This window comes from Penicillium waksmanii (assembly GCF_028829765.1).
Source record: "Penicillium waksmanii strain IBT 27052 chromosome Unknown utg000010l:1.0-3698451.0:1.0-3701458.0, whole genome shotgun sequence".
Taxonomy (NCBI): Eukaryota; Fungi; Ascomycota; class Eurotiomycetes; order Eurotiales; family Aspergillaceae; genus Penicillium; species Penicillium waksmanii.
In genome coordinates, this window is record NW_026643256.1 from 2,666,105 (window position 1) to 2,688,784 (window position 22,680).

The 22,680-nt window shown below is 48.8% G+C and overlaps 11 protein-coding genes across 11 annotated transcripts; 3 read left to right on the forward strand and 8 right to left on the reverse strand.

Annotated features, from left to right (window-relative positions):
* Positions 1-38: 38 nt before the first annotated feature.
* N7481_012944 (uncharacterized protein) lies at positions 39-1,322 on the reverse strand (the record flags this gene model as incomplete). Its single annotated transcript, XM_057272163.1, has 3 exons — positions 39-279; positions 378-1,144; positions 1,206-1,322. The coding sequence occupies 3 exons, from the start codon at positions 1,320-1,322 to the stop codon at positions 39-41; spliced, it is 1,125 nt and encodes a 374-aa protein (XP_057116351.1).
* Positions 1,323-1,765: 443 nt separating this feature from the next.
* N7481_012945 (putative PB1 domain protein) lies at positions 1,766-3,774 on the reverse strand (the record flags this gene model as incomplete). The annotated part of the gene is made up of 6 exons (XM_057272164.1): positions 1,766-1,795; positions 1,885-2,874; positions 2,900-3,088; positions 3,161-3,496; positions 3,554-3,703; positions 3,760-3,774. The coding sequence occupies 6 exons, from the start codon at positions 3,772-3,774 to the stop codon at positions 1,766-1,768; spliced, it is 1,710 nt and encodes a 569-aa protein (XP_057116352.1).
* Positions 3,775-5,477: 1,703 nt separating this feature from the next.
* N7481_012946 (DUF1593 domain-containing protein) lies at positions 5,478-7,077 on the reverse strand (the record flags this gene model as incomplete). The annotated part of the gene is made up of 2 exons (XM_057272165.1): positions 5,478-6,689; positions 6,769-7,077. The coding sequence occupies 2 exons, from the start codon at positions 7,075-7,077 to the stop codon at positions 5,478-5,480; spliced, it is 1,521 nt and encodes a 506-aa protein (XP_057116353.1).
* A 1,034-nt stretch (positions 7,078-8,111) lies between these two features.
* On the forward strand, positions 8,112-9,014 carry N7481_012947 (uncharacterized protein; the record flags this gene model as incomplete). Its single annotated transcript, XM_057272166.1, has 3 exons — positions 8,112-8,359; positions 8,501-8,625; positions 8,689-9,014. The coding sequence occupies 3 exons, from the start codon at positions 8,112-8,114 to the stop codon at positions 9,012-9,014; spliced, it is 699 nt and encodes a 232-aa protein (XP_057116354.1).
* Positions 9,015-9,164: 150 nt separating this feature from the next.
* N7481_012948 (uncharacterized protein) lies at positions 9,165-10,077 on the reverse strand (the record flags this gene model as incomplete). Its single annotated transcript, XM_057272167.1, has 2 exons — positions 9,165-9,791; positions 9,871-10,077. The coding sequence occupies 2 exons, from the start codon at positions 10,075-10,077 to the stop codon at positions 9,165-9,167; spliced, it is 834 nt and encodes a 277-aa protein (XP_057116355.1).
* Positions 10,078-10,817: 740 nt separating this feature from the next.
* N7481_012949 (copper chaperone CCS1) lies at positions 10,818-11,798 on the reverse strand (the record flags this gene model as incomplete). The annotated part of the gene is made up of 4 exons (XM_057272168.1): positions 10,818-11,338; positions 11,416-11,550; positions 11,642-11,714; positions 11,781-11,798. The coding sequence occupies 4 exons, from the start codon at positions 11,796-11,798 to the stop codon at positions 10,818-10,820; spliced, it is 747 nt and encodes a 248-aa protein (XP_057116356.1).
* A 328-nt stretch (positions 11,799-12,126) lies between these two features.
* Positions 12,127-13,621, forward strand: N7481_012950 (CDC2/CDK family serine/threonine-protein kinase; the record flags this gene model as incomplete). The annotated part of the gene is made up of 2 exons (XM_057272169.1): positions 12,127-12,674; positions 12,754-13,621. The coding sequence occupies 2 exons, from the start codon at positions 12,127-12,129 to the stop codon at positions 13,619-13,621; spliced, it is 1,416 nt and encodes a 471-aa protein (XP_057116357.1).
* A 243-nt stretch (positions 13,622-13,864) lies between these two features.
* N7481_012951 (uncharacterized protein) lies at positions 13,865-15,894 on the reverse strand (the record flags this gene model as incomplete). The annotated part of the gene is made up of 4 exons (XM_057272170.1): positions 13,865-14,437; positions 14,491-14,961; positions 15,115-15,655; positions 15,797-15,894. 4 exons carry the CDS (start codon positions 15,892-15,894, stop codon positions 13,865-13,867), a joined length of 1,683 nt encoding a protein of 560 aa, XP_057116358.1.
* A 1,194-nt stretch (positions 15,895-17,088) lies between these two features.
* N7481_012952 (uncharacterized protein) lies at positions 17,089-17,425 on the forward strand (the record flags this gene model as incomplete). Its single annotated transcript, XM_057272171.1, has 3 exons — positions 17,089-17,103; positions 17,168-17,351; positions 17,409-17,425. The coding sequence occupies 3 exons, from the start codon at positions 17,089-17,091 to the stop codon at positions 17,423-17,425; spliced, it is 216 nt and encodes a 71-aa protein (XP_057116359.1).
* A 690-nt stretch (positions 17,426-18,115) lies between these two features.
* Positions 18,116-19,346, reverse strand: N7481_012953 (uncharacterized protein; the record flags this gene model as incomplete). The annotated part of the gene is made up of 3 exons (XM_057272172.1): positions 18,116-18,512; positions 18,582-19,069; positions 19,125-19,346. The coding sequence occupies 3 exons, from the start codon at positions 19,344-19,346 to the stop codon at positions 18,116-18,118; spliced, it is 1,107 nt and encodes a 368-aa protein (XP_057116360.1).
* Positions 19,347-20,086: 740 nt separating this feature from the next.
* Positions 20,087-20,413, reverse strand: N7481_012954 (uncharacterized protein; the record flags this gene model as incomplete). The annotated part of the gene is made up of 1 exon (XM_057272173.1): positions 20,087-20,413. The coding sequence occupies one exon, from the start codon at positions 20,411-20,413 to the stop codon at positions 20,087-20,089; it is 327 nt and encodes a 108-aa protein (XP_057116361.1).
* Between the last annotated feature and the right edge of the window lie 2,267 nt (positions 20,414-22,680).

Consider the following 22,680-nt stretch of genomic DNA (forward strand, 5'->3'; position numbering starts at 1 on the left):
ACACCCTCTCCAAACCCAACCCGCACCCTCGATCCAATCTAGAAAATCAAATCCCAAACAACAAGCCACGTACACAAACCAACAGTACCCCAAAACACCGCCTGCGCCGGACTCCGACGCTCAGTCGCACGCTTCAATTCGCGATTCCCCCGACCAATATTCTCCTCCGTCATATCGACATCACTAACAAGTTGCGAGATAAATTCCTCCTGCGTTGTAAGATGCGTGACGAGGGTTTCTTGTAGAGAGGAGATTTCCACGAGCGACCTTTCCGCGTTCCTGCGATGTATTTATTAGTAAATCGAATCAAATCAAATCATGCGCCGTCGTAAAACGATACGAGAGGAGACGAGCCAGGCCCGAAAAGGATAACGTACTGTACTTTCCCAAGCGTATCTTCATAATGCTTTAACATGGAATTATTCTCCTCAGCAAAAAGCTGCAACTGCTCCGCAGAAAGCTGGCCCTCGATTTCCTTCGAATCAGCCTCGCTCAACACCGTCGCATCAGGCGCAGGCGCTCGCAACGAAGAAGATCCAGAACCAGTGCTAGAGCCGTAGTCTTGCTTGTAATTATCCCTCCTCCCACCAGCACCAGCACCAGCACCACCCTGCATATCACTCACCACACCCCCCTTAGAAGCCTTATACAAAACACTCTTCTCCTTCTCAAGAACCCTCTCAATCCTCTTCTCAACCATACTCCTCTGCACACTAGCAACGCCTTCAAGCCCCCGTCTCAGAAACCAAAGCACACCCTCCCGCAACGAGGAAAGAGTCTTCTCCCTCTCCTCCGCCTCAATTTGCTCCGCAGATTTGTTGGACTGACTGTCGCCATTGCGGTCATTTGCGGCCCAGCGGAGGAGGAGGGCGCCTGCGGCGCTGTGCCCGTATTTCTTGTGCTGGAGTTGAGAGGTTGTTTTTTGGCGGAGTGTTTCGGCGTCGGAGAGGTTTGTTATTGATGATGATAGGTCGCGGAGAAGGGTGGTTGTTGAGGTGTCTATTGCGTCGCGTTCTGGATCTGTGAGGTGGGATTGGGGTTGGGGTTGGGGTTGTGGTTGGTTGCGGCGGGAGGGCGTGTTTGTGGAGAGGTAGGCGTGTCGGATTGAGGTTAGGTATTTTAGGAGCGAGGCGATGTGGGAATTCTGTAGTTGGTTGTGTTGTCAGCTATTGTTGGAGGGTGGGATGGGGGGGGTTGACACGGACGATGCGATGCGCTTCTTTGAGGAATTCGTCGGCTGGGGAGGAGTTTGTTGTGGATGAAATTAAGGGTGCCTTTTTCGCGGAGAGGAGCGTGTTTAGTGCTGGGGTTAGGTCGGTCATTTTGGTGGTTGACGGAGTTGATGGGAGTGTTAGTGTTAGGTGTGAAGTTGAGTTGAGGTTGGTGGAGCGGATCTGTCAACAACGTCAGTGCTGCGCTGGCGCCGGTTCCGCTGCCGAGGACTACCTTAACTACCATAGAATTCGAGATTGATAGTTCGGAGGACAACGAAGGTTGTCGTGTATTATTCCATTTTAGAGATGGTTAAATTCAATCTAGCTATGCTTGAATTTCTAATTTCTAATTCTAATGGTAACGCTTTTGATTTTTCCCTGTTGTCTACTACTACTTGTAGGCGTATTACTGTATAATATAATAAGTGTATACTATTCGTAAAATAAGTTGCGTATTTTCATGCTAACTAAAGGGTATAAGCAAAATCAAAATGCTATAAACAAATGCCAAAATGCCCAATGCACAAACCAATCCCTCAACCCAAAATCAATCATATCATAGATCGTTCTTCCACCCACACCTGTATTTCAATTAGCAACGAGTCCAGATACCCAATACACTTGACAAAGGTCAAAGTCAAGGTTGAGGTGAAAGTAATAGCAAACTCACCTCCATCTTCCCCATCTCACTCCCCTCCCTCCTCGCAACCTCTCTCGCAGAAGAAAGCAAAAGATCCAAATCTTCCTGATCAACCATAGTAATCATATCTCCATCATCCTGCACCTTCATCTTAAGCGGACACTGAAACCCAAACTTCTCCCGAATCTTCGCCTCAAACTCGGCAAACTCCACCGTCGGCCCTATCATGATATACCGAATATCATCCGGCGCATGCACCTTCGTCCGAAACCGACGCACCTCGGGTCTCCGCGAATTCGCTCGTCGTGAGTACCGCGTCGGAGAGCGCGTTCGTCGTTGTTGCGCTGGTGATGTGCTCGACCCGGGCCCCGGCTCGCCGGGGACTACCGCGCCAACTACCATCTCGAATCCGCCTTCTTTGAGCGGTTCGCCGTCGCACACGTCGCTGCCGTATTCGTCTTCTTCGTCGATATATTGCGGGGGTTGGTACCTAGGTCCGCGGCCCCAGCCTGAACTGGAAAGGCTTTGCGGACTGGCGAAGTTGTTGTTGTTATTGTTGTTGCTGTGTTGGTAGGGGTCTGGCTGGCCGTATTGCGGTTGGAGGTATTGCGGTTCTGGGAAGCTGGTGTCGCTGATATTTCGGCGGTGTTGATTTGTTTCGCGAGGCCAGGCGCGGTTAGGATCTTGGCCGAAGCCGCGCATGTTCTGATGGCGTATTGAAGGGCCGCGTGGCTCTGATGCTGTTCTTGTAGTGCCGATTCGTGGTTTTTCCAATCGTGGGGGCTGTTGTGTTACTTGTTGTTGTTGCTGTTGTTGTTCTAGACCGGCGCCTGTTCGTTCGAGGTCTAGTCGAGGTGGTCTCGCACTTCGAAGGGAGGATGATCGGGTGTGTGAAGGACCTTGGGCTGTAGATCCATTGCTGGTGGAGCGGTCGTCTGGGGGTGGTGTTGGTGGGAATACATTGCGGTTGAGAGGGGGGTTCTGAATGTTGACGAGTACGACTTGTGATGCCTTTATGCACTAGGTTGGTTGCTGCCCATGATACTCCCTCACGGTCCTCTAGGGCTGTTTTGTCAATGATCATGGGCCTCCATTGGTGGTCTGCGCTTTGGTTTCGATCTGATGCCGCAACTAGTCGTGCTTTGCCGAGGTAATCTTTCGTCTTGAGATTTTTGACTTTGGCCGCGTTGGGTCTGTATAAAACCCCTACAGGTATAGAGAATACCGTGTACCCCTATTAATTGAGTCAGATGCCTATACAGTAGGGGAATTCGTGATGCCGGGGAGGAAGGGAGGGGCTGGATACATCTGCATTCTCGTGGATTGCATCGTCAATCACATTGTGATCCGGCGAGACCTTCTCCTGTGCTGCGAATTTGAGGTCCTGCATTCCTGGTTCCATCTGTCGAAGGTAGATATAGCAGAGTCCTCGATTGAACAAAACCTCGCATGAGAAAAGGCGGAATTTCAGCCCTAATTGCTCATAATCAATGGAAGTATTCCCTCGGAGATACAACAAGGTATCATTGAAATTGGCCAATGCTTCCTCGAAGTCTCCTAGTAAGAAGTTGGACACGCCTTGTTGGAAATAGGCAATGGCTAAGTATCGATCCAGACCAACCGCACGTTGATAGCATTCTACCTGATGAGGGTCAGTTTAACCTCCGAGATGGGACTTTTTCCAGCTACATAAACATACAGCTTTATCATGTTCACCTAGAGTCGCATAGATCACACCGCAATTAAACAGAATCTTCGAAGTGTCGGCAATCTGGTCAAAGAAGCGCAGAGACTCCTCGAATTCTTGGTTGTCATAGGCATCAAGGGCCTGCACCCATGTCTCGATTTCCTGGATGGTCCATCATCAGTGGCGAGATCTGATAAGTTTAGTACCGGATTGCTTACTTGTTTGAGAGACATGCTACCAAGACTCCACCATTTAATTTGGCGCGACGATGACCCCAGGGGCTAAAGAATTGGAGGGGTTCTCACCCGCTCAATCCAAGAGCGGTCTATTTCCAGGATGGATGACGTTGATCGGACTGGGGGGCTTCGGGTCGCATCCAGGGAAGACTCCCTGCTATTATAGATGTCGGAAATGATAGAAGCGAATTAGCGAAGATGTGACGAGTCAGGTCCAAAAAGTCGCCAAGCACGGGAGCCGGGAAAATGGTATGGTTGTGGCAAGGTGAGGTTCGTTCTTTAGTGGGATGAGTGAGATCGGTGCGATATTGGGGTGAGTACTAGCGAGATGGAAATGGCGGGGATGGCGGGAACACCCTCGTGAAGACCCGGACCTAGACCCGGGAAAGAAATCGATTCAACAAGAACAAAAAACGTATTTATAGAATCACGCAATGCCAATAGCTCACGAGAAAAACCGGTGGTTGACCGAGTCACATACGGTGTGACTGACAATCTGTGGGGTTGTGGTCCAAGCCCCCGATCACGGCGAGCGGGATGATGGTGGAGTGGTGAAGTGGTGAAGTGATGGAAATGGTCAGTGATGCCAGTGTTATCGTCCGACCCGACAAACTGGAAAGGCTGGGAAGGGCTGAGAAAAGGACCCCCCCCCATGGGAATTCAAGTCGGAATACGGAATAGGGGGCGAAGAAAGAAGCAAAGAACTGCAGAGGGGGTTTCCGAGGGGCAGGGGAAGCTTCCAAGCGCTGAGGGCGTGATGGGACAAAAATAACTTGCGTTACACCTGCAGCATTTCTGCACCTCTCCAGCAATCAGCGACCAAGGATGCCATTTTGGCTCATCTGCGCCTGTGAGTGGGCGAGAGGTTGTCATGCACAAGAGTGGCACCACAACGCATGGCAAGTGCCAGTGTGCTGGGACAGAAGCGTGTGCTTCTATCACATCCGAGTCCTCATTTCAAACGCCAAGTCAACTGTTACTGGCCAACTATTGACTACGGAGTAGCTATCAGATACTTGCAACTATTTGCATGTAATGACCGACCAACAACTAACAACAGGGGTCCGACGTTGGCAACCCTCGATTGATTGCACGGGCTTTTTCACGGGCTTTGAACCATGGATGTTGTGCGGGGGGGGGGGGAACACACTAGTGGAACTATGAAGTCCTACACAAGTTCACAAGTCCCTGAACAAGGATTGGGTAACTTATTCCCGATCATAATCTGCGCTTCGTAGTACGGGCACCTATTATTGGTGGCTGGGAAACACTACTGGGGGCCAGGAACGAGCCACGGCGCTTACGATGCTTTATTTAGAGATCTGAGGACAACTCGCTACCGGAAAACCTCCATTGGTCCCTGTCGAGTCAATACTATGAACGTCAAATCCATATCTTTCGAGTCCGATCCTGGCGTCAAATTGAACTGAATTCCCAAAAAAAACTCTATTTTCATGGTATTATGGCCATTACTAGTAGGTGAACTACGATCTAAGGACCGGAAAGCATCACCTAAGACCCTGGCACTAATGTATGAGCTCCTCTTGCCATTTTTAGCAAATCGACTCGATAAGGATGATCATCCATTTTCACAACCAAATTTCTGCCCAAGAAAAAACTCATTGCACGCTACGGAGTACTGATGCCTATCTAAAAAAAGCTGATTGGCAGTGACGATCACTCGCTCACTCTACTGCGAGCTACTCAAATCCATCAGGAATCTTCCCCAATGGCACTGGCGACCCGTCATCTACATAAGAAAAGACAACTCGCTTATACCTTCGGATTGGATATGGCCCTGCTGAGTTGGTGACCTGTAGCACGACGTGAAAGTCCGGCGTAACCAACCCTGTCTGAGGGTTCCTCTCCATCGGTGGCACCAGAACCTGGACTTTGTGCCCTCGAATGTGACTAGAGAAGCCTGCCGAGTTATCATCCAACTGTTGGCTCACGGGATCATCATCTATGGCTTCAATTTTGACTTTCGGCCCCTTCCCAAAGAAATGAAAGCCGTTGACGTCTCCGTAGAGCATCCACACATAGTCCAGACCAGTCTCCGCATGCGCATGATCCGGGTCGTAAGTACCGCTAGCATCCAGAATATGCGTCTCGCCCGGTTTGACTTGGAGAATCAGGGAATCCACTCCAACATGGCTATTTATATCCACGATAGGAGGGTGTCCCGCCTCTGCGAAGTGATCGGTTAAAGTCCACTGCATGCGTGCCGCAAAATCATCTTGGACTGCATCTCGCCATCGCCAGATCGTCGTCTTGTGATCGCTATACCGTTTCTCGTCTGCGCCCAGCACTCCAAAATCACTCGCATTGTAGAAGTGATTGACGTCGATCCCGTCTTCCCAGTCCGCCTCAGCTTGTGGTCGAGTATAACGGCCTCCCCACCCACCCCAATCAATGCGGTCTCGGTGGTTGAGCCCATTCTGAACAAGCCACAGGAATGACGGTGTATCACCTTCCATCCCAAATTTCACAGGAGGATAGGCTTCAGCCCCGAAATCTCCGACTTGGATATGCTCTTTCAGCCATGGATTGAGGACTTTGGTTGGATCGGGCCCGTCACCTGCACCGCCGTTCATCCCCAGCCAACTTCCTTGGCCATATTGATTCCATCCGTGCGCAGAAACAACGTAGAAGACATCCGGGTATTTGGCTCGAACCCACGGGCCCGAGTTATCCTGGTCTGAAATGGTGTAGACTCGCAACTTGGCCCGCTCAATGGCCGCTTCTCTTGAAGATGAGGTCTGAGCGAGATATCTCAATGCCTGGGCTAGTGTATTTACGCCACCCCATACTGGAACATAGAGTGGCTCGGAGGACTCTTGCAGCGCAGACAGAAGACGTAGTGCGCCTTTGCTCAGAGGTTCCGAGTCTCGAAGGGCGTTTTTGCCGTAGACCTGTCGATAGGTGGTTATTATTAACGATATATTCTCCGAAAGCTTCCACACTTGGTCTAATAACGCCGCGCTAACTTACGGCTGGTCCAGATGTAACTAGTTTGAGTAGCTCATCGGCTGTCTGGTATTGGAAGTCTGGATTCACATGGCTGTTGAGGTTCTTAACAACCTTCCCATAGGCAGTGATGATACGCCGGATTTCTTCGGGGTGAGTGCTTGAGCGTAGCCAGGTGGACGTTGTTGCGCAAATCCCTCGTGTTTCAAATTCATTGGCATATAGAAGGTACCGGACCAAGGATTGCGAGTCATCGGGCTCGTTCAGCATATCCGTTAGGATGAATATGCGGGGTTTGGAGGGGAATGTCGCGAGCTTGCTAAGAATCGACATTGTGAACTATTTACTAGTACAGTGCGAAAATCGCAATGGATCTGGAAACGAGCAGAATTAGTTTTGTTTGTTTCTTTAAGTGCTGGATCGTGGCTCAGGAATTCGCCGTCCCCTTAGGCACCCGTCTGGCTTCCCCACGATCTGCCCAAACTGGCGAGGTTTCACACCCCCACATTCGCGGGGCCCCAAAGACACACTTAATGCCGGTGACAGGGTCCGATGGGGCAACGATAAGCAGCAGCAGTTTTAATTCGGATGTTCCTGGATGTCTCTCAACTGGTGCAGTACACTTGCATTACTATTATCGTCAACCATCTTTAAGCAAAGGTCGGGCTATAATGAAGGATAAAGGTTCAATTCAAGTGGAGTACGTATTGACATTTGGAAAATGAGTTAATGTAGAGCTATGTTCAATAAGTTGAGTGGAACAGACGATACCTTCACTCATTCAATATATCTTCATCTTCGAGGTCTATAAAGTCGTACAAGCCCGAGTGACAAGAATGACTCGATCAATTCATGGAACATTGGAAGTTTTTCCACAGGTCACACAGCTGTCAGGTTTTCCCAACATCTGTCCTGGCAATACTAGTAATCCTATATTTTTTATATTGCGCTATTGAGTCAGTTCAATCCCGTGACATCGTGACAGTGTGCACCCTTTTCCCCTAGGCGGATCAAGCGGATACACGCCGGCGACACCTCGGAGCATAGCGGGTCGTATAATTCGGGGGGAAATTGCCAATTTCGTTTCGCCCATCATGACATTTTTCGCCCGTATAACCGTTATATCAAGTACGATCACCCTTCCACTAACTATACCTAGTAGTTAGATATACCCGTCACGTGTGCCACACGATCCGGGCGCCCACGCCAACCCACGACAGGGATCACTCATCAACACACTTGCGCCCTTATTTCTGCCCCTCCCCTTCAAGTTCCTCCGCCAACTCCTGATCTCCAGATCATGGGAGCCCCCATAACCATTGGGGACCAGCGGATGTTTCCATCCGATCATTCTCTCTTCCCCTAAGATGGCGGAAATCTACAACACAGACCGCTTCGCAGAGCTTTATTACCCATCGAATACAGCCGACCTCCTGCACCTGGGCCTCGCAGCTAGGTTCATTGCGGGGCTCTTCGAGACCAATCAGGTCACCTATGCCTTCATCGGGGGATGGGCTGTCTATCTGCGCGGTGGACGTCGCAGAACACAGGATATTGACATTACGGTAGCCACCTCGATGGACTATTTGAAGCAGGTTTTGACTGCGCAGTCTCGGTATTTTGACAACTCTTCTCTCACCTGACCCCTCCTCACATCTCCCTTTCGGCATGATTTCGCTTCTCGATTCGATTCGATCAAGGGACCATGATTTCCATCAGAACTTCAACTCAGACTTAGATTTTAACGCGGTGCCAGAATTCATTACCCAGTTACCCATGGCCGAACATCGGTCCAGATCTTCATTGACACCGGGCGGAGTTTCGACGGAGAATTTCCCCAAGTACCAGACTTGGCTGTCAGCATGGACATAGTGATCAGTGGTAAATCTGACCTCTTCCTTCCTTGAGCTCCGAACGCAAGTGTTGACATGTATACATGCATAGGAAATTTGGGCACACCTTTAGATCTTCAGTCATCGCGCGAGCCTATCAATCCATATAGGCCAACTCCCTTGGGATCGCCCGTCTTGGTATTAAGCCTCTTCTTTCAGATCTATGCAAAACTAAATGCATATTCCCGGCGTGGTGATCAACGAAGTAAAGACTTTCTCGACCTGGAATTCCTATTCACTCAGTACGCCGCCCAGGTCCCGACATTTAGGGACTATTACGACGTGGAGCAGCGGCGGTATTTTTGGACGCAATATGCGACGACGTATGGTGCATTTCCGGACCAGGTTGAAAATATGAGGACCCTTCTGGGTCTTTGATCGGGACTATGCAATAATGAATATTCAAATTCGGGTAGGACACAAACACACACACACACACACACATAGTATCAATATAATTATTTCGTTTATTTATGTATTTACTGCTTTATTTATCTGTATCTTTCATTAAAGTTCATGGTAACATCGCTAGCAGGACATAAGCTTCTGGGTCCATGGGTCCGGAGAGCCCTTAAGGCGGAATCGTGTTTCAAATAAGGAATCCGGTGTCTTCCACTCGAGTCGTCCCTTTTTGCTTCTTACCCTGGCTTCCCACTTTTCTCGTCTGTTGATTTTCTGTGTTGGGAAATAGTGCACAAATGGCCAGCCTCTTCCCTGAGCGGCCTCTTTGGCTTTTTGATTCATGCGGCTCGCCCACTCCAGGTCATTCGAACCCTCTAAATCCAAATACCTTCGTCCCCACTCCTCGGAGACATTCGACCCATCGATGCAGTCACAAAGTGATACCTCGTCATTTGTGTCCAAGAAACTCTGCATGAGGACCTGCAGCGTCGGATATGGGATGTTATTCATGCTGCGCATGATGTGAAAGGGACCGGAGGGAATATGGGCGTCATGAGCGGGGACAAGGATCACGTAGAAGTGGATGCCTTTGCCTTTGAATCGGTGGTAGGTATGGCTGAGCGAAGAAGGGTGTTGGATAGGGAGCGGAGGAACGGGGTGAAGTCTATCAGCGATAGAGCCACATGCGAGAAGAGCTGCAGCCTCGTGAAGCTTGTCGTCGGGGACGCAGAGATCCCATTCCTGGCGATTCACCTGTCAGCCTTGCAATCCAGAACAAGATTGAAGGAAGAGGAGAGAAGGAGGAAGAAGAAGAAGAAGAAGACGATCGTACATCTCGGGAACGGCCGGCGCCGTAGAACATCAAAGCTGAAACGCCCACCACGCAGCATTCAATCCCGTGCGCCTCCAGGAAGCGGGTTACCTCGAGGATCTCCAAGATACCATGGCCGCCGCACGAGGGGACCTGATCGGGCGAGTATGTGGGAGCGGCCTCTTCTAGTAGTGGGGTGTTGGTGAATGGGAATTTGGGGGCGAGCATTGCGAGCAAAAGCAAGGTGAGGAATCGAGACAGAAGGGGCTCCTCCAAGCCATGATCCAACCCGTGGATTCGATGTTGAGCACGTCGCGGGGGGGGAAATGCCTTTGACTCCACGTGATGCCTTAGTCACAAGCATCTAGACCAAACGTTCGCCATTTTGCTTTTTACTTGGCTTTTGCTAACGATGCAAGTAACTCTGAGCTGTCATTTTATGTGGGGTGATAGTTTTTAGAAAATAGACAGATCATATATGTACTCCATACTACTCCGTGGGGTACTGCGTAGTACACATGGACCAGCTGGAGAGTCTGATAGAATGAAGAACTTTTCAGTCGATCTGCCCCACTCGATGATTAATTCGTCACCCGTCCCTGTGTCGATCATACACTGCAGCATGCATCGCCTAGCCGGTCTGTGTATAGTACATTTTACTAGTACTAGATTACTATTACAGAGTATAATCTTGTCAACCGTGGAAGTTTTCTTTCTGAGTTGACTGCCTACAGGGCTGACAGCCAATATATCACCTTTGACAGCCACTCAGGCAGCTAACGACTCAGATAGTTGACTACAAATTGTTATTCAAAATATAATAGCAAATAATACTCCAGGCTAGTACCATCTAGCCTTAAATTTATACAGGATATCATCGATTTGATCATCCAATCTGTATATGCTGGGTGTTTCAAGCATTCACCTCGTAATTCATCATCCACTTAACTTAGCCCGCCAGTGACTCTCTACGCCATTCCCTGACCAACCTGCTCTTGTCTCTCCTCCCAAACATTCTTCCCAGAGCAAGAGCACACCATCTTATCATTATCCCAAACCCCTGCACTGCGCGCAATCACACCAACCAAAGTATTCTCATCCTCACGCTTGAACGGTCCCTCCTTAGTACCAGAAACAACCATACTCCGACCAATCAATTCCCAAATAGCCACCGGTCGGTCCAAAAAGACATTACCCCGACCCTTTTGGTCGACCTCCACAGAGCCAAAGATTCCACGCGGTTCCTTCTGCGCCTCATCCGAGCCGAGAACCTTGGTCTTCAGGGCGTCCCAGATACCGCCCGCCGACGCAGCGCCCTGTGAAATATCGCCAGCTTCGCGAATCGTGGCGTGATATTTGCCTGGTGCCAGACCGTTGATCGTCAAGTCGACTAGGGTCATGTTCGGGGAGACTTGCACCATGCGGGCTAGGCCGCGGACTTTATTGGAGACGCTGTTGGAGTGTGTTTCAAGGATGCAGACGGCGGAGCCTATTATATCAGAATCAATTTGTTTATATATCCATGAAGAACCTGACTGGGAAGAAGGGAATGATTGCAGCGCATACTGTTTGTTGTGCCACTACCGCGGAGAATCGCATCGCGGCCGGTATCCTGGATTGCGGACACGATGGAGCTCGGTGGCGCGGTGCCTTCGATGAAAACCAGTTGCTCTTTGAGGTTTGCGTCGACCTTATTGATTCCTGTTCAAATTGAAGGGTTCTTGTCAGCTTGGCGATTGACAAATATCAAGATGCGACACGGTTAAATCCGTAGCGGGGGAGGCAATCATACCATCCAACTTATACAACGAGGTGGAGACATGCTTCACACAGCTCTCGCAGGTCATTGGGACCGCGAAGGTAGTCTTGAGTATTATTTCTAGTCAGCGCACCCTGTCGATATAAGCTCCGCTGTATCTGAGCAAACCCACCTGGAAGGGCTCAATCATGGCGGGGGTTGGGGGTGAAGTAGACTGATGCCGGAGGGTGGCGTTAGTTAATGGATGGGGGTGGAGAGGCCGCGAGGGAGTAGATATGACCAAAGAATGTCAGATCAATATGCGGTATAAAAGAAGAGAAGAAGTCAAGATGCATAAATCATCAGGGGCCGCTAAAAGAGCAATGCTGGACGCGGACAGGAAGGGCGGGGCGGAAATTGGATTTCAAATCGGAGCTGTTCTTCGGCCCGTTTCTTCCCCAGAACCGAAACGTCATTCCCGAATCTGAATCTGAATCTCCCTTTTAAAAGTCAACCACCCCTCTCAACCAACGCCCACCATGTCGGCCTCCAAATCGCGCTGGGCAGACGACGACCCGGAGACAGAAGCGATTATCGCCCAGCGCAAACGTGAGAAGGAGGAGAAGCGACGCGCCAAGGCGGAAAAACAGCGCCAGCTCGACCAAGCTGCACCTACACAATCTGCCAACGACGCCCAAACAGCCAATGGGGACTCAGGTCCTCCAAAGAAGCGAAGGCGACTATCGAATGACCCCGACGGAATTTCATCGGCTGAGGAGGTTGCTCGGAGCGAGGAGCAGAAGAAGGTCTCGAGCCTGTTGAGGTTTCCGGTGCGAGAATGGGGACCCTGCAGACACGTTGATAACTTTGAGCGACTGAATCATATCGAAGAGGGATCTTATGGATGGGTCTCGCGTGCAAAGGACATCACAACTGGGGAGATCGTCGCCTTGAAGAAATTGAAGATCGAGAACTCGCCGGACGGGTTCCCAGTCACAGGGCTGCGGGAAATTCAAACACTGTTGGAGGCGCGGCATCAGAATGTGGTCTACCTTCGAGAAGTGGTCATGGGGAATAAGATGGATGAGTAGGTCACCCCTTCCCTTTAACTTTCCTCCATCAGCTGCGCTGAGCTCGAGCAAAGGCTAACAAGTTTATTTCAACAGTGTGTTCCTTGTTATGGACTTCTTCGAACACGATCTCAAAACCCTACTAGACGAAATGCGGGAGCCATTCCTCCCATCCGAAACTAAGACGCTACTTTTGCAAGTCGTGGGTGGACTGGAATTCCTCCACGCCAAATGGATTATGCACCGCGATCTCAAAACTTCCAACCTCCTCGTGAACAACCGCGGCGAGATCAAACTTGCCGACTTCGGAATGGCACGCTACTACGGCGACCCGCCACCGAAACTGACCCAGCTTGTCGTGACGCTGTGGTATCGCGCGCCGGAGCTCCTACTAGGCGCAGACAAGTACGGAACAGAAATCGACATGTGGAGCATCGGTTGTATCTTCGGCGAACTACTCACGAAAGAACCATTACTGCAGGGGAAAAATGAAGTGGACCAAGTTTCCAAAATCTTCGCATTAACAGGCCCGCCCAATTCACAAATCTGGCCCGGTTTCCGCTCCTTACCAAATGCGAAATCCCTTCGTCTCCCTCCCTCGTCGACACCGTCCTCGTCCGGAAACAAACCGCCTCTTCTTCCTCGTTCCCGATTCCCTTACCTCACCAACGCCGGTATGCATCTATTGTCCGGCCTTTTGGCACTCAATCCAGCTTCCCGTCCGTCCGCACAGGAGTGTCTTGCCCATCCCTATTTCAGGGAAGATCCGCGCCCGAAACCGAAAGAGATGTTTCCTACCTTTCCCTCAAAGGCTGGAATGGAGAAGAGGCGGCGCCATCATACGCCCGCCGCCCCTCAGCGCGGACAGGAAGCACCCGAGCTGGACTTTGCTGGTGTTTTTGGAGGTGCTCCCGGTGGAGATTCGGGCGAGGCTGGTGCCGGATTCACGCTTCGCCTAGGATAGTCAAATATACAAAAACAGTGACTTTTTACAATATTGAGAAAGGGCTTGGAAAGATGTGCTAGTGCTGGAATATCATGAATTGCTCTGGCTATTCAAATGAAAATGAACGAGCGGATGACTCGCACTATGCATAAACATACATTAGGAATGATACTAATAGGCCATGACCATCCAAAGACCGAGGCAGCAAGACATCATGATGTAAAACCTAACCGAAACATCTCAGCTAGCGTCAGGGAACTTTCAACCCAGTCGTCGGGCTTCATATCCAGTAGCTCTGATAACGGAAGATTCGTCCGTCGATTCACTAAGCCCTAGTCCAGTCCGAGGATCTTGCCGCATGGATCGCGAACCCCCCATTGTTGGAATCCTTTCCGTGAGCTCACGCAGTCTATCAGAAAGAGTCCGGTCGAGGCCACGGCCACTGTGAATACTTCCGTCGCCATAGAAGCGACTTTCTACTTTAACGGGGGGCTGGTCGTCTTGGTCGGGATAGACGCCGCTCGTCTTTCCATCGGCCATGTAGTACTCGTTTCGAGGGAAGGGTGAGAATAGAAGTTCTTCATCAATGGGAGACTCCAATGGACTCCAGATATCGTTAGAATAATATGATGGCGAAGTGATATTTGTCGGCGAAGAGCCTGGAAGGGCGTAGTTGGAATATTCTGATCCATCGTACAAAGACTCGACCGTTCGGCCATAGGGTGTAGAAGAGCTGTGACTATCAGGGGAGATTGGAATCTCATGTGAGTGCGCTGAAAACACCACATGGTTTTTTCTGTAGACCGCCTCGGATTTTCCAGGGTATCCCTGGTCCTAGAGAAGTTATTAGAAGATCCAAGGGGCGAGAAAATACCAAGATGACTTACGGTTCTCAGAGACATATGGCGGCCAAATGGATGGCGTTTCCCAGAAGGCTCAGCCTCACCTCCATCAGTTTGCCTAGCTTGAGCAATTGCAACAGGATTGCACTCTGGTACTTTCAATCGGGCACATGGTATATTCTTGGATTTATCCCGCATTTCACCCGCCCACTGATCCAATAACGCTTGGTATACCCCGGGAAATGCAATTGTGACCATCTCTGAAGGCGGGCTCGGTGTCGGAATTAACTCTTCACGCCCACAGTAGTCGCTTTTTGGTTGATCACGAATTGGTGGTAGGTGCTCTTGAGAAGCAAGAGTTTCAGATTGCGTGACCACTGAGATAGGCGAAGAGGACAAGCTGGAACCCGTGCCCAGAAATCTAGAGACATTCTTCCTCTGGCACGGAATCATATTCTCATACCTGAAGCTTGATGCCGGGGATCCGAGCTCGTCCCAGTCTACCGACGGCGATGGCTGTGTCAAACAGCCGTGTGTTTCGTTGGATGTATCTGTACCTATTTCTCGATTGGTATTTTCTCTCGCATTTGAATCATTAGAACGCCGGTGATATCGAGCGCTTTCTGCGATCGAGCGATACGACGGCGGTTCTTCGGATGCCATACTTACCGGTCGATCATTCATCGGCTCCGGGTCGTCATCGGTGTTGTTGTAGTAGTAGCTTTCTAGTTCGGCAGGTGCCGAGATGGAATTCACTAGAGGTAGAGACAGAGGAGACTCGACCCGGGGTACCAAATTTGAACCTGCTCCATCCAAAGCTGTGGCCCAAGGAGATGTTGATGTTCGGAACAAACAAACACCAAAGCTCAAGTCTTCCTGCGTTGAGTTCGAATGGTCATGTCCTCGGATATGATCTCGCTCACGCCTGGAGACTTCGCGAGAAACATCCTCGATGTGCCTGGAGGGTTCGCAAGACATATCCTCGATAATGGCCTCACTGAAGTCAGTGTTCTCACGAGAGGATAGTCGGAGTAAGCTTGCACGAATTGCCAGCAGCCCTGAACGTGCTTTGTGGATTGATCGTCGTGGGAACTCTTCGAGCCAGGACCCTTGTCTCTTGGGAATCGGAGGACGATGCTTGGAGATCGTGTCGGCGTGGTGGTGGTGATCGTGGTAGAGCGAAAGCTGCAGCCGGGTTATGATTTGGGTTCTGAGGGTCAAAGATAGGGTAATGAATTCTCTCGAGACAAGTTGGCTGCAAGTCCGGTGGATCTGATGAAATGGGCTTGAGTACACTATATTCATCTGTTGAGTTCCCTTCTCAATATCCCGGGGAAAATAAGAAACTCACCTTGCACTTTTCGGGGATGATCGGAAGGCTGCAGATAAAGAGAAAGTCTCACTCCGTCGCTCACGCCTAGGACTGCCCTCGAGCCTGTTTGAGCTCATGTTCGATGCCGACAATCACACACCTAAGGAGACAAGCCCGAGAATAATCAAAAGTCGAACGTCAAACGTCGAGAGAAACAAATGAATCAGGCGGGGGAGGGAGAGCTGGATGGGGAGGAGGGGAGAAGTCTGGAAGTGTGTGATTGTGAATGTGAAAGACAACTACTCGAATAGGAAGGAACGCTTTTCTAGATGTCACACACGGTGTTGGTACTAGTTCCACTTTTAACACCGTCAAATATAGTTGAATATGGCATTCTCACATATTTAGTTTGGAAAGTTATATTCAGATACTCAAACTAGTTACATCGTTGAAATGTTGCTCAATTCGCTACTCGTGAGGTCGTTCACTGTTGAGCTGGTCGAGATGCGGCCCGGGCCTACTCTGTAGAGCTCTCCCCACAGCCACAGCTAAATACTATGGGCCCCGGGGTATTAAGGTGGGCCAACCATAGCACAATGGATACTACTATCTCCTACTACCAGTAGCAAGGCAAATTAGATAAATATCATTTATTTGAACAGAAAGGTTGTTATTTATAAGTAGTACTTTTAGATAGTTCTCTTCATCTCTCGTTGAGGTGTAGTTAGCAACGGGTGACAAGTGACCATCATCTTGGCACTGGGCTGCAAGTCACCATTACTAGTCAGGGTCCTTCTATCCGTAAGGTTTACCATATGTGGGATTTAGATTTCGATCCGCCGTGATGATCATCTAGGTACCTGATCATGACAAGACAATGGCATGTGAATCAATTGCTGAGCTAACCAATGCAGTCTCGGCTCCAAGGCCCCTGTTTCTTGATCCATCATGTTCCACCTCCGGCGGCGCTGGAGGTGGAACATGTGACAGATTACAGTAGTTGACGATGTCATAGAAAGACATAGAATCCCCCAAGCAAGAAACAAGGAGAGCGAACATGTGTAAGTTTATCCATGAACTTGTTTTTGGCTGGCCGGGCCTTGCTGGGGTGGCTGTGGGTCCCTGATTTTCCTGCACGTCAAGAGCGACTGCCCCACCAAATCTGGTTTGGGTGATGACGCAATATGATATCAGCGACTCCCCAGGCCAACTATAAAATAGGCCATTCCTCTCCACGAATCTATTTTTTCCATTCACCAAGAACAACTCTTCTACATCATCTCAAATCATCTTCTAAAACTTTTCCATCAACACCCCCATCAATTTTCATAATGGAGACCGTCAAGGTACGCAGCACCAGCCTCAGTGCCAAAACATTGTTCGTCGTTACTAACATGCAATGCAATATAGAACGCCGCTCAGTACGTCAGTGAGACCGTCCAAGGCACTGGTGCCGAAGCCTCCAAGGAGGGCAACAAGCAGGTTGCCAAGGACAACGATGCCAACATCAGCACTCGCGCCTCCGCCGCCAAGGATGCTCTGGTCGACAAGAAGGACGAAGTGTCCCACGACACCAAGGCCGATGTCAACAAGGGTAAGCCAACCAACTAGTACTTGTCATCATTCCGACTGGACACTAACAATCCAACAGAGAAGGCTAAGAACTAAGTCATCTGCCCAGCGCAATGATTAGTCGATTCACTCCGCCGACAGGCCGGATTTGCTTTACTTTACAGGCGGCCATGACGCTTATGATGATACATTTTATGTAAACTACGAATAAGATACCATTTCTGTTTCGAATTCTCCCCAGTAAACATTCCATGCCTAGTAGTAGTACACCTCTTAACACTGTTGAGCTTATGAACGCTCAGCATTCCCTGTTTGAGGACCTGACCGCGTTCGGTTTAGCGTTCCCGTAGGCTTGTACCTCACTTCGCGGCCTCTCCACTCCTCCACCCTCCCACCAATGCCAAACAAGCAGTATGACTGTATGGGTGTAATAGATATCGCAAGTGAGATCGTTTTCGGCCACGTTCCGCTTTTCGATCGGACAGCCCCTGTCACTATCCAAACATGGATCCCAATCCCACCATAGTTATCTATGCTTGTCACCGATATTGACCGTTGCCCCCAGCGGCGTCACATCAAAGGTGGGGAAAACTTTTGTGAAGATATCCTAAATCGTGCATTCAATCATACACTTGACCGAAATGGCTACAACCATGTCCATATTCCCGCTGATTTTGACTTTCCGAAGCCTATCAAGATGAACTTCTGAGGTTGTATAGTATTTCTGCAAATATGAACCCGAATGGATCTATCCGATGAAAGGATTTAATGAACACTCAGGCAGTCTCATTTCCTGAAAAAGAAGCCAAGTCCATGGCTCTCGAACCATTGTTTGTCCTTCGTCCAGCCTCCGATAACCATATTATTGCCAATCTTCACAACCTCTTCAATTTGATCCTTGCTACCCCATCCGGGCACCCTACTACCCCAACAGATCAGGTGAACACCAACGTGGATTGCAGTGCGGAATGCCATTTCATCACTCAAACCGCCGTATCCTTGAAGGAGCCCTTCAATGATCCAAACGCCAGCTTCAGCCTCTTTGAAAAGTTTCGTTTCGTATAGTTCAGCGATCATCTGACCGAGGTCTAAGGCCCGGCTGCCAACTTGCGCCAGCTCCCAGTCAACAACAAACAAAGTAGTGTCGAAGTGACTGCCAATCGCAACGTTGGGAATGAGAACGCTAGGAAACACAATTTGTTAGAACCCTTGCCATATCAAGAAACCAAGGGAAAGCAGAGATCTAGCATACTTTCCAGTCCAAAAATCTCCATGGATGATTCCAAATTCATCGCCATGGTTCTGTTTCGTCAACTCGGTCGCAGCGAAGTCGCGAACTTGTTCAAAAACATCGCGACTCTGATCAAGAATATCGGGAAAATTCGCAATCGTGTCAATCAACATTGTGTAATTCACCCAGAATTTGAGTTGTTTCATACTTTCATTTTCGCTGAGTGTTGCCTTGCATCTCAATTGATCTTTGCTGTTGCCCCAGTCATGGAAAGATCGCAGCCAGGATCCGAGCGCGCGACCGAGGGCTTCAGCCGAGGATTCGGACACCTCACTCGACACATTTGAAAGCAGGAAGGTCTTCAAATCAACAGAGCCAGGGAGATCTTCAACGATCTGCGTATCTGTATCTATATCAAAATTCAGAAGTTCAGGTGCTTTGACAGTCACACCAGCCTCAGAATAGGGCGGTAGACCACTCAGTGCGCGAAGAATGGCCACTTCAAAGTGCTGGGCAGGAATTAGCTTTCGTGCCTTTGTCTGACATCGAGCAGTGAGCACCAACACATCTCTTACTATCAATCTTGAAGTTCGGATTCGAGGCAGAATGTCCTTTGGTATGTTTGATAATGATGGATTTTGTGGATCCGGATAATATGCCCCGATATACGAAATTCGCAGTGCCACCGGAAAGTCGACTCAAAGACGAGCACGCGAAAGATGTCGGTAGGAGACTTTGAGAGATCTGATCACGCTCTTCGTCTTGTTCCACTGCATTTGTTGCCATTTTTGAATATACTCTTGAGCAAAGAAAGTATGGAGAAAGGCGAGATTGGCTAGATTCTTGACAAAACCCAATACTAATCAGGCTTGCCCGTGTTTGTGGGGAAATATGAAGAATATGAAGGATGCTTTAAAATTAATCACTGAGTATACACCCCAGCAGAGTGGGTCACTTTCCATCCAAACATAAAGAGAATGAGTCGCTTTCGCGCACTCGCCGAGTAATGCATGGCGGAAATGACTCATCTCGTATTCCAGCCCGACGTAGTACAGTATTGGATACCTCACCCCACTTAACTCAATTGCAGAATTTTGGTTGAAAATATCGAGTACCATAAAAGCGACAAAATTCATACTTACTACTGTTAATGATGTCATATAAAGTGGTCTAACACTGAGCCTTTGTACTCACATGATATGATAGAGAAGCCTAGGCGAATAATGGAAATCTATACTAATGCAGGAAAAGGATTGTTGAAAAGTTGTAATACTTCGAAACGAGCACATGAGGGATTACTGGCTAATCCTTTTCAGCTCTACTTAGGCGATCCCTGGCCATTGATTGTCCTTCCGATTTCTCGCCTTATCTTGCTCTATACGAATTTATCGTATTGTCATGCAGACTTGCCAATCCAGTTTATTTAGAGATTAGGTATTGCTTTTTTTTTGATTTTGTGGAATATTGACGCGAGTAGAGGCATTAATTGCAACTATCTATATGTAGTTGCTAAGACCACTATTAAACTAGTCAAGAGCAGTAGTAGATTCGACCAAATCCATTCCCCCAACAGCTATTTCTTGAAATACCGAACCTGGTATCCCGGTCAGGATGTTCTTCGACTGCCCAGCATTATCCCAGAAGATAGCTCCCTCTGCAACTCGCTTTGCAAAATAGCTGCGATACCCATCTCCACCAGGGAAATTATGGCGGTAAGAGTTCAAGCACCACACGACATGCCCAGTGGCGTATTGCTCAAGACAGTCGAGATACCGAACCAAGGTAGGGGAAATGCCTTTGTCCGCATTGGCTTCGAAGTACGCCTTCTTGCGTCGATGGTACTCCGCGTCCATCTCGAGGCTTTTCTCTCTCAGCCGTACTCTTGCCCCATTTACGGAAAGGCCTACTAAGTGCTTTAGCAACTTGACAGAATTTATGATCGGGACCTTCCCGCCACTTTCCTGATAAGCTCTTAACTCCTTAAACCAGGAATAGTAGTCGTTGGAATAAGCCCATGAACACGCAAAGACCAGCTAATCTGAAGCGCTATAGCGCTTTCTTCTTGAGTTATATTTAGATTGCATGCAAATAACCCTACTGCGATAACACACCTAGAGAGAAGTAAGTTTGGTGAAAACCCGGCTTTTACTTCTGTGAAGATAGAATATATGATTGACCAAAATCCGCATTTCGTGAGGGGAAATGCCCATCCAGGCGGCCACCGGGGAATTTCCACTAGCCCCACGGTCAGTCTTCCTGAGATGGGAAACTGTCCGGTGGGCTTGTCGATCATCCGGCGTACCTTGAGCACTGATCTTGCGACCCCTTTTACCTTTCAACGGTCGAGATTTTGATGGTCTGATTCGACAACAATGCCTAGGTCCGTCGATCAGCTCGGAATCACTCCGAGAAGTGGTGGATATGCAGTCTTCAGCGAGCTTACAGCAACGTGTGACACGTTTCCCCCAGTTACTCAAAATTCTCAGACAAGCTTCTTCTCAAAAGTGCAATTGATCGATGGGAGACGTCAACCCCTGCATACACGCCAGATGAAGAAAGCCGTCCGCTATATGCACTAGGACAAGTTGATTCGTTTCGCATTGCTTACAAATTGGCAAGAATAAATTAAATGATGTAATTTAATTTCCAGGCGTGAAGCTCAATCATTCAAACGGCCGAGACTTCTGCATAGCATAATTCTCCTATTGTTTACTCATCAACTAATTACGGTAGACCTCCACGGAGAGATTATATTTCATGCCAAACTGTATAAGACACCTAGGTATTTTGATGGCACCATTCAATTATTCAACTGAATAATTATATCATCGACATTGAACTTTCTAGTGGTCTTCGTGTTCATTTTTTGCTTCCTGTATACACATTGTCAACGCAGCATAGTCGACAGATACCATTTGCCCTTTTGTCTCGATGTCGGATTATTATCCGATATCTCTCTTGCAAGGGCAAAAATTTCCAATTTCTCCCTACTGAAAAAACCTTTAATTTACAATGGAGTGACGGGTATTTATGACGCTAATACTTATGAACCTGAAAACCTGTTGAAAATAGACACGAGAACTTAATATTATTTTCTTCCCGGGGAGAAAACTTAGAGAAGCCTAATATAGGTATTTCCATTGCCTTAGTGGGAATTTGTCGGCCCATTAGGCTAGCCTCGTACTTCCGCTACGGTTCTAGAACTTGACGGTAGACTTGGCGACTTAAGTACCCACCGCAAAAGATAGTTTCCAGTCTTTATAGGCAATACTGAGTGAGGCCCTATGGTTCATTAAAGAAGCTGTGAATTGGTTCGTGGTCGTGTGATGGCTCGTGTGGTGGCCTTGACGTTTGATAATTACAGATCTCCAGGAATTCCCACATTCTAATCATCCTAGTTTCAAATGCCACTAAAAGAACCCCTCCGAGCGACGGTGGGAACATTTGCGGGTCCGCAATTCACGTAATTTCTCCTCTCTGGCCTTCTGCCCGTGCTTCTTGGTGGAGAATCAAGGGAATTTGTGCACCGATAAGCAGAATTACCGGCATATGACAGCCGAGGTCCCCGCAGCTGATTAGAAAACAGTGATCTGTGTGTGACTCGGAGTGACAGGAAATCAAATACTCAAGGCATTGGATCGCAGGGAGTAGGCGGCTATTTTCTTTATGTTTGTGAAGTATACATTGAGATTCAAAATTTGGTACCTAGTGCGCCACACTATCTTCTGACGATTCCAAGGTGCAGAAATAATTCAATCAAGTTCCTGTGGCTTTCTAGGTAAAGTTAAAGGGGGCCCAGGTCGTTTGTACCTCAGTGTTCATTGTGGATACTCGGGGCACTGTCCAGAATTTACATTGATCTAGGCGGGAGTAAACGGATGATTTTCCCGATCCAGATCTCCCCGAACGTACCGAGCCCCAGCCCTAGCGCCACCGGTCTCTCCGATCCATTATTTGAGGCTCAATCAGAACCGAGTATGATAATCTGGGTCAACTCCTCAGCTAGAAACTGTGCAGATGGATAACCTTAACCCTGGGTCAGCACGTGGATTAGTCTATTTATTTTCTTTAGTGAAACAATTCCCCACGTTGCCCATTTGAGACAACCATGCCGAAGCAA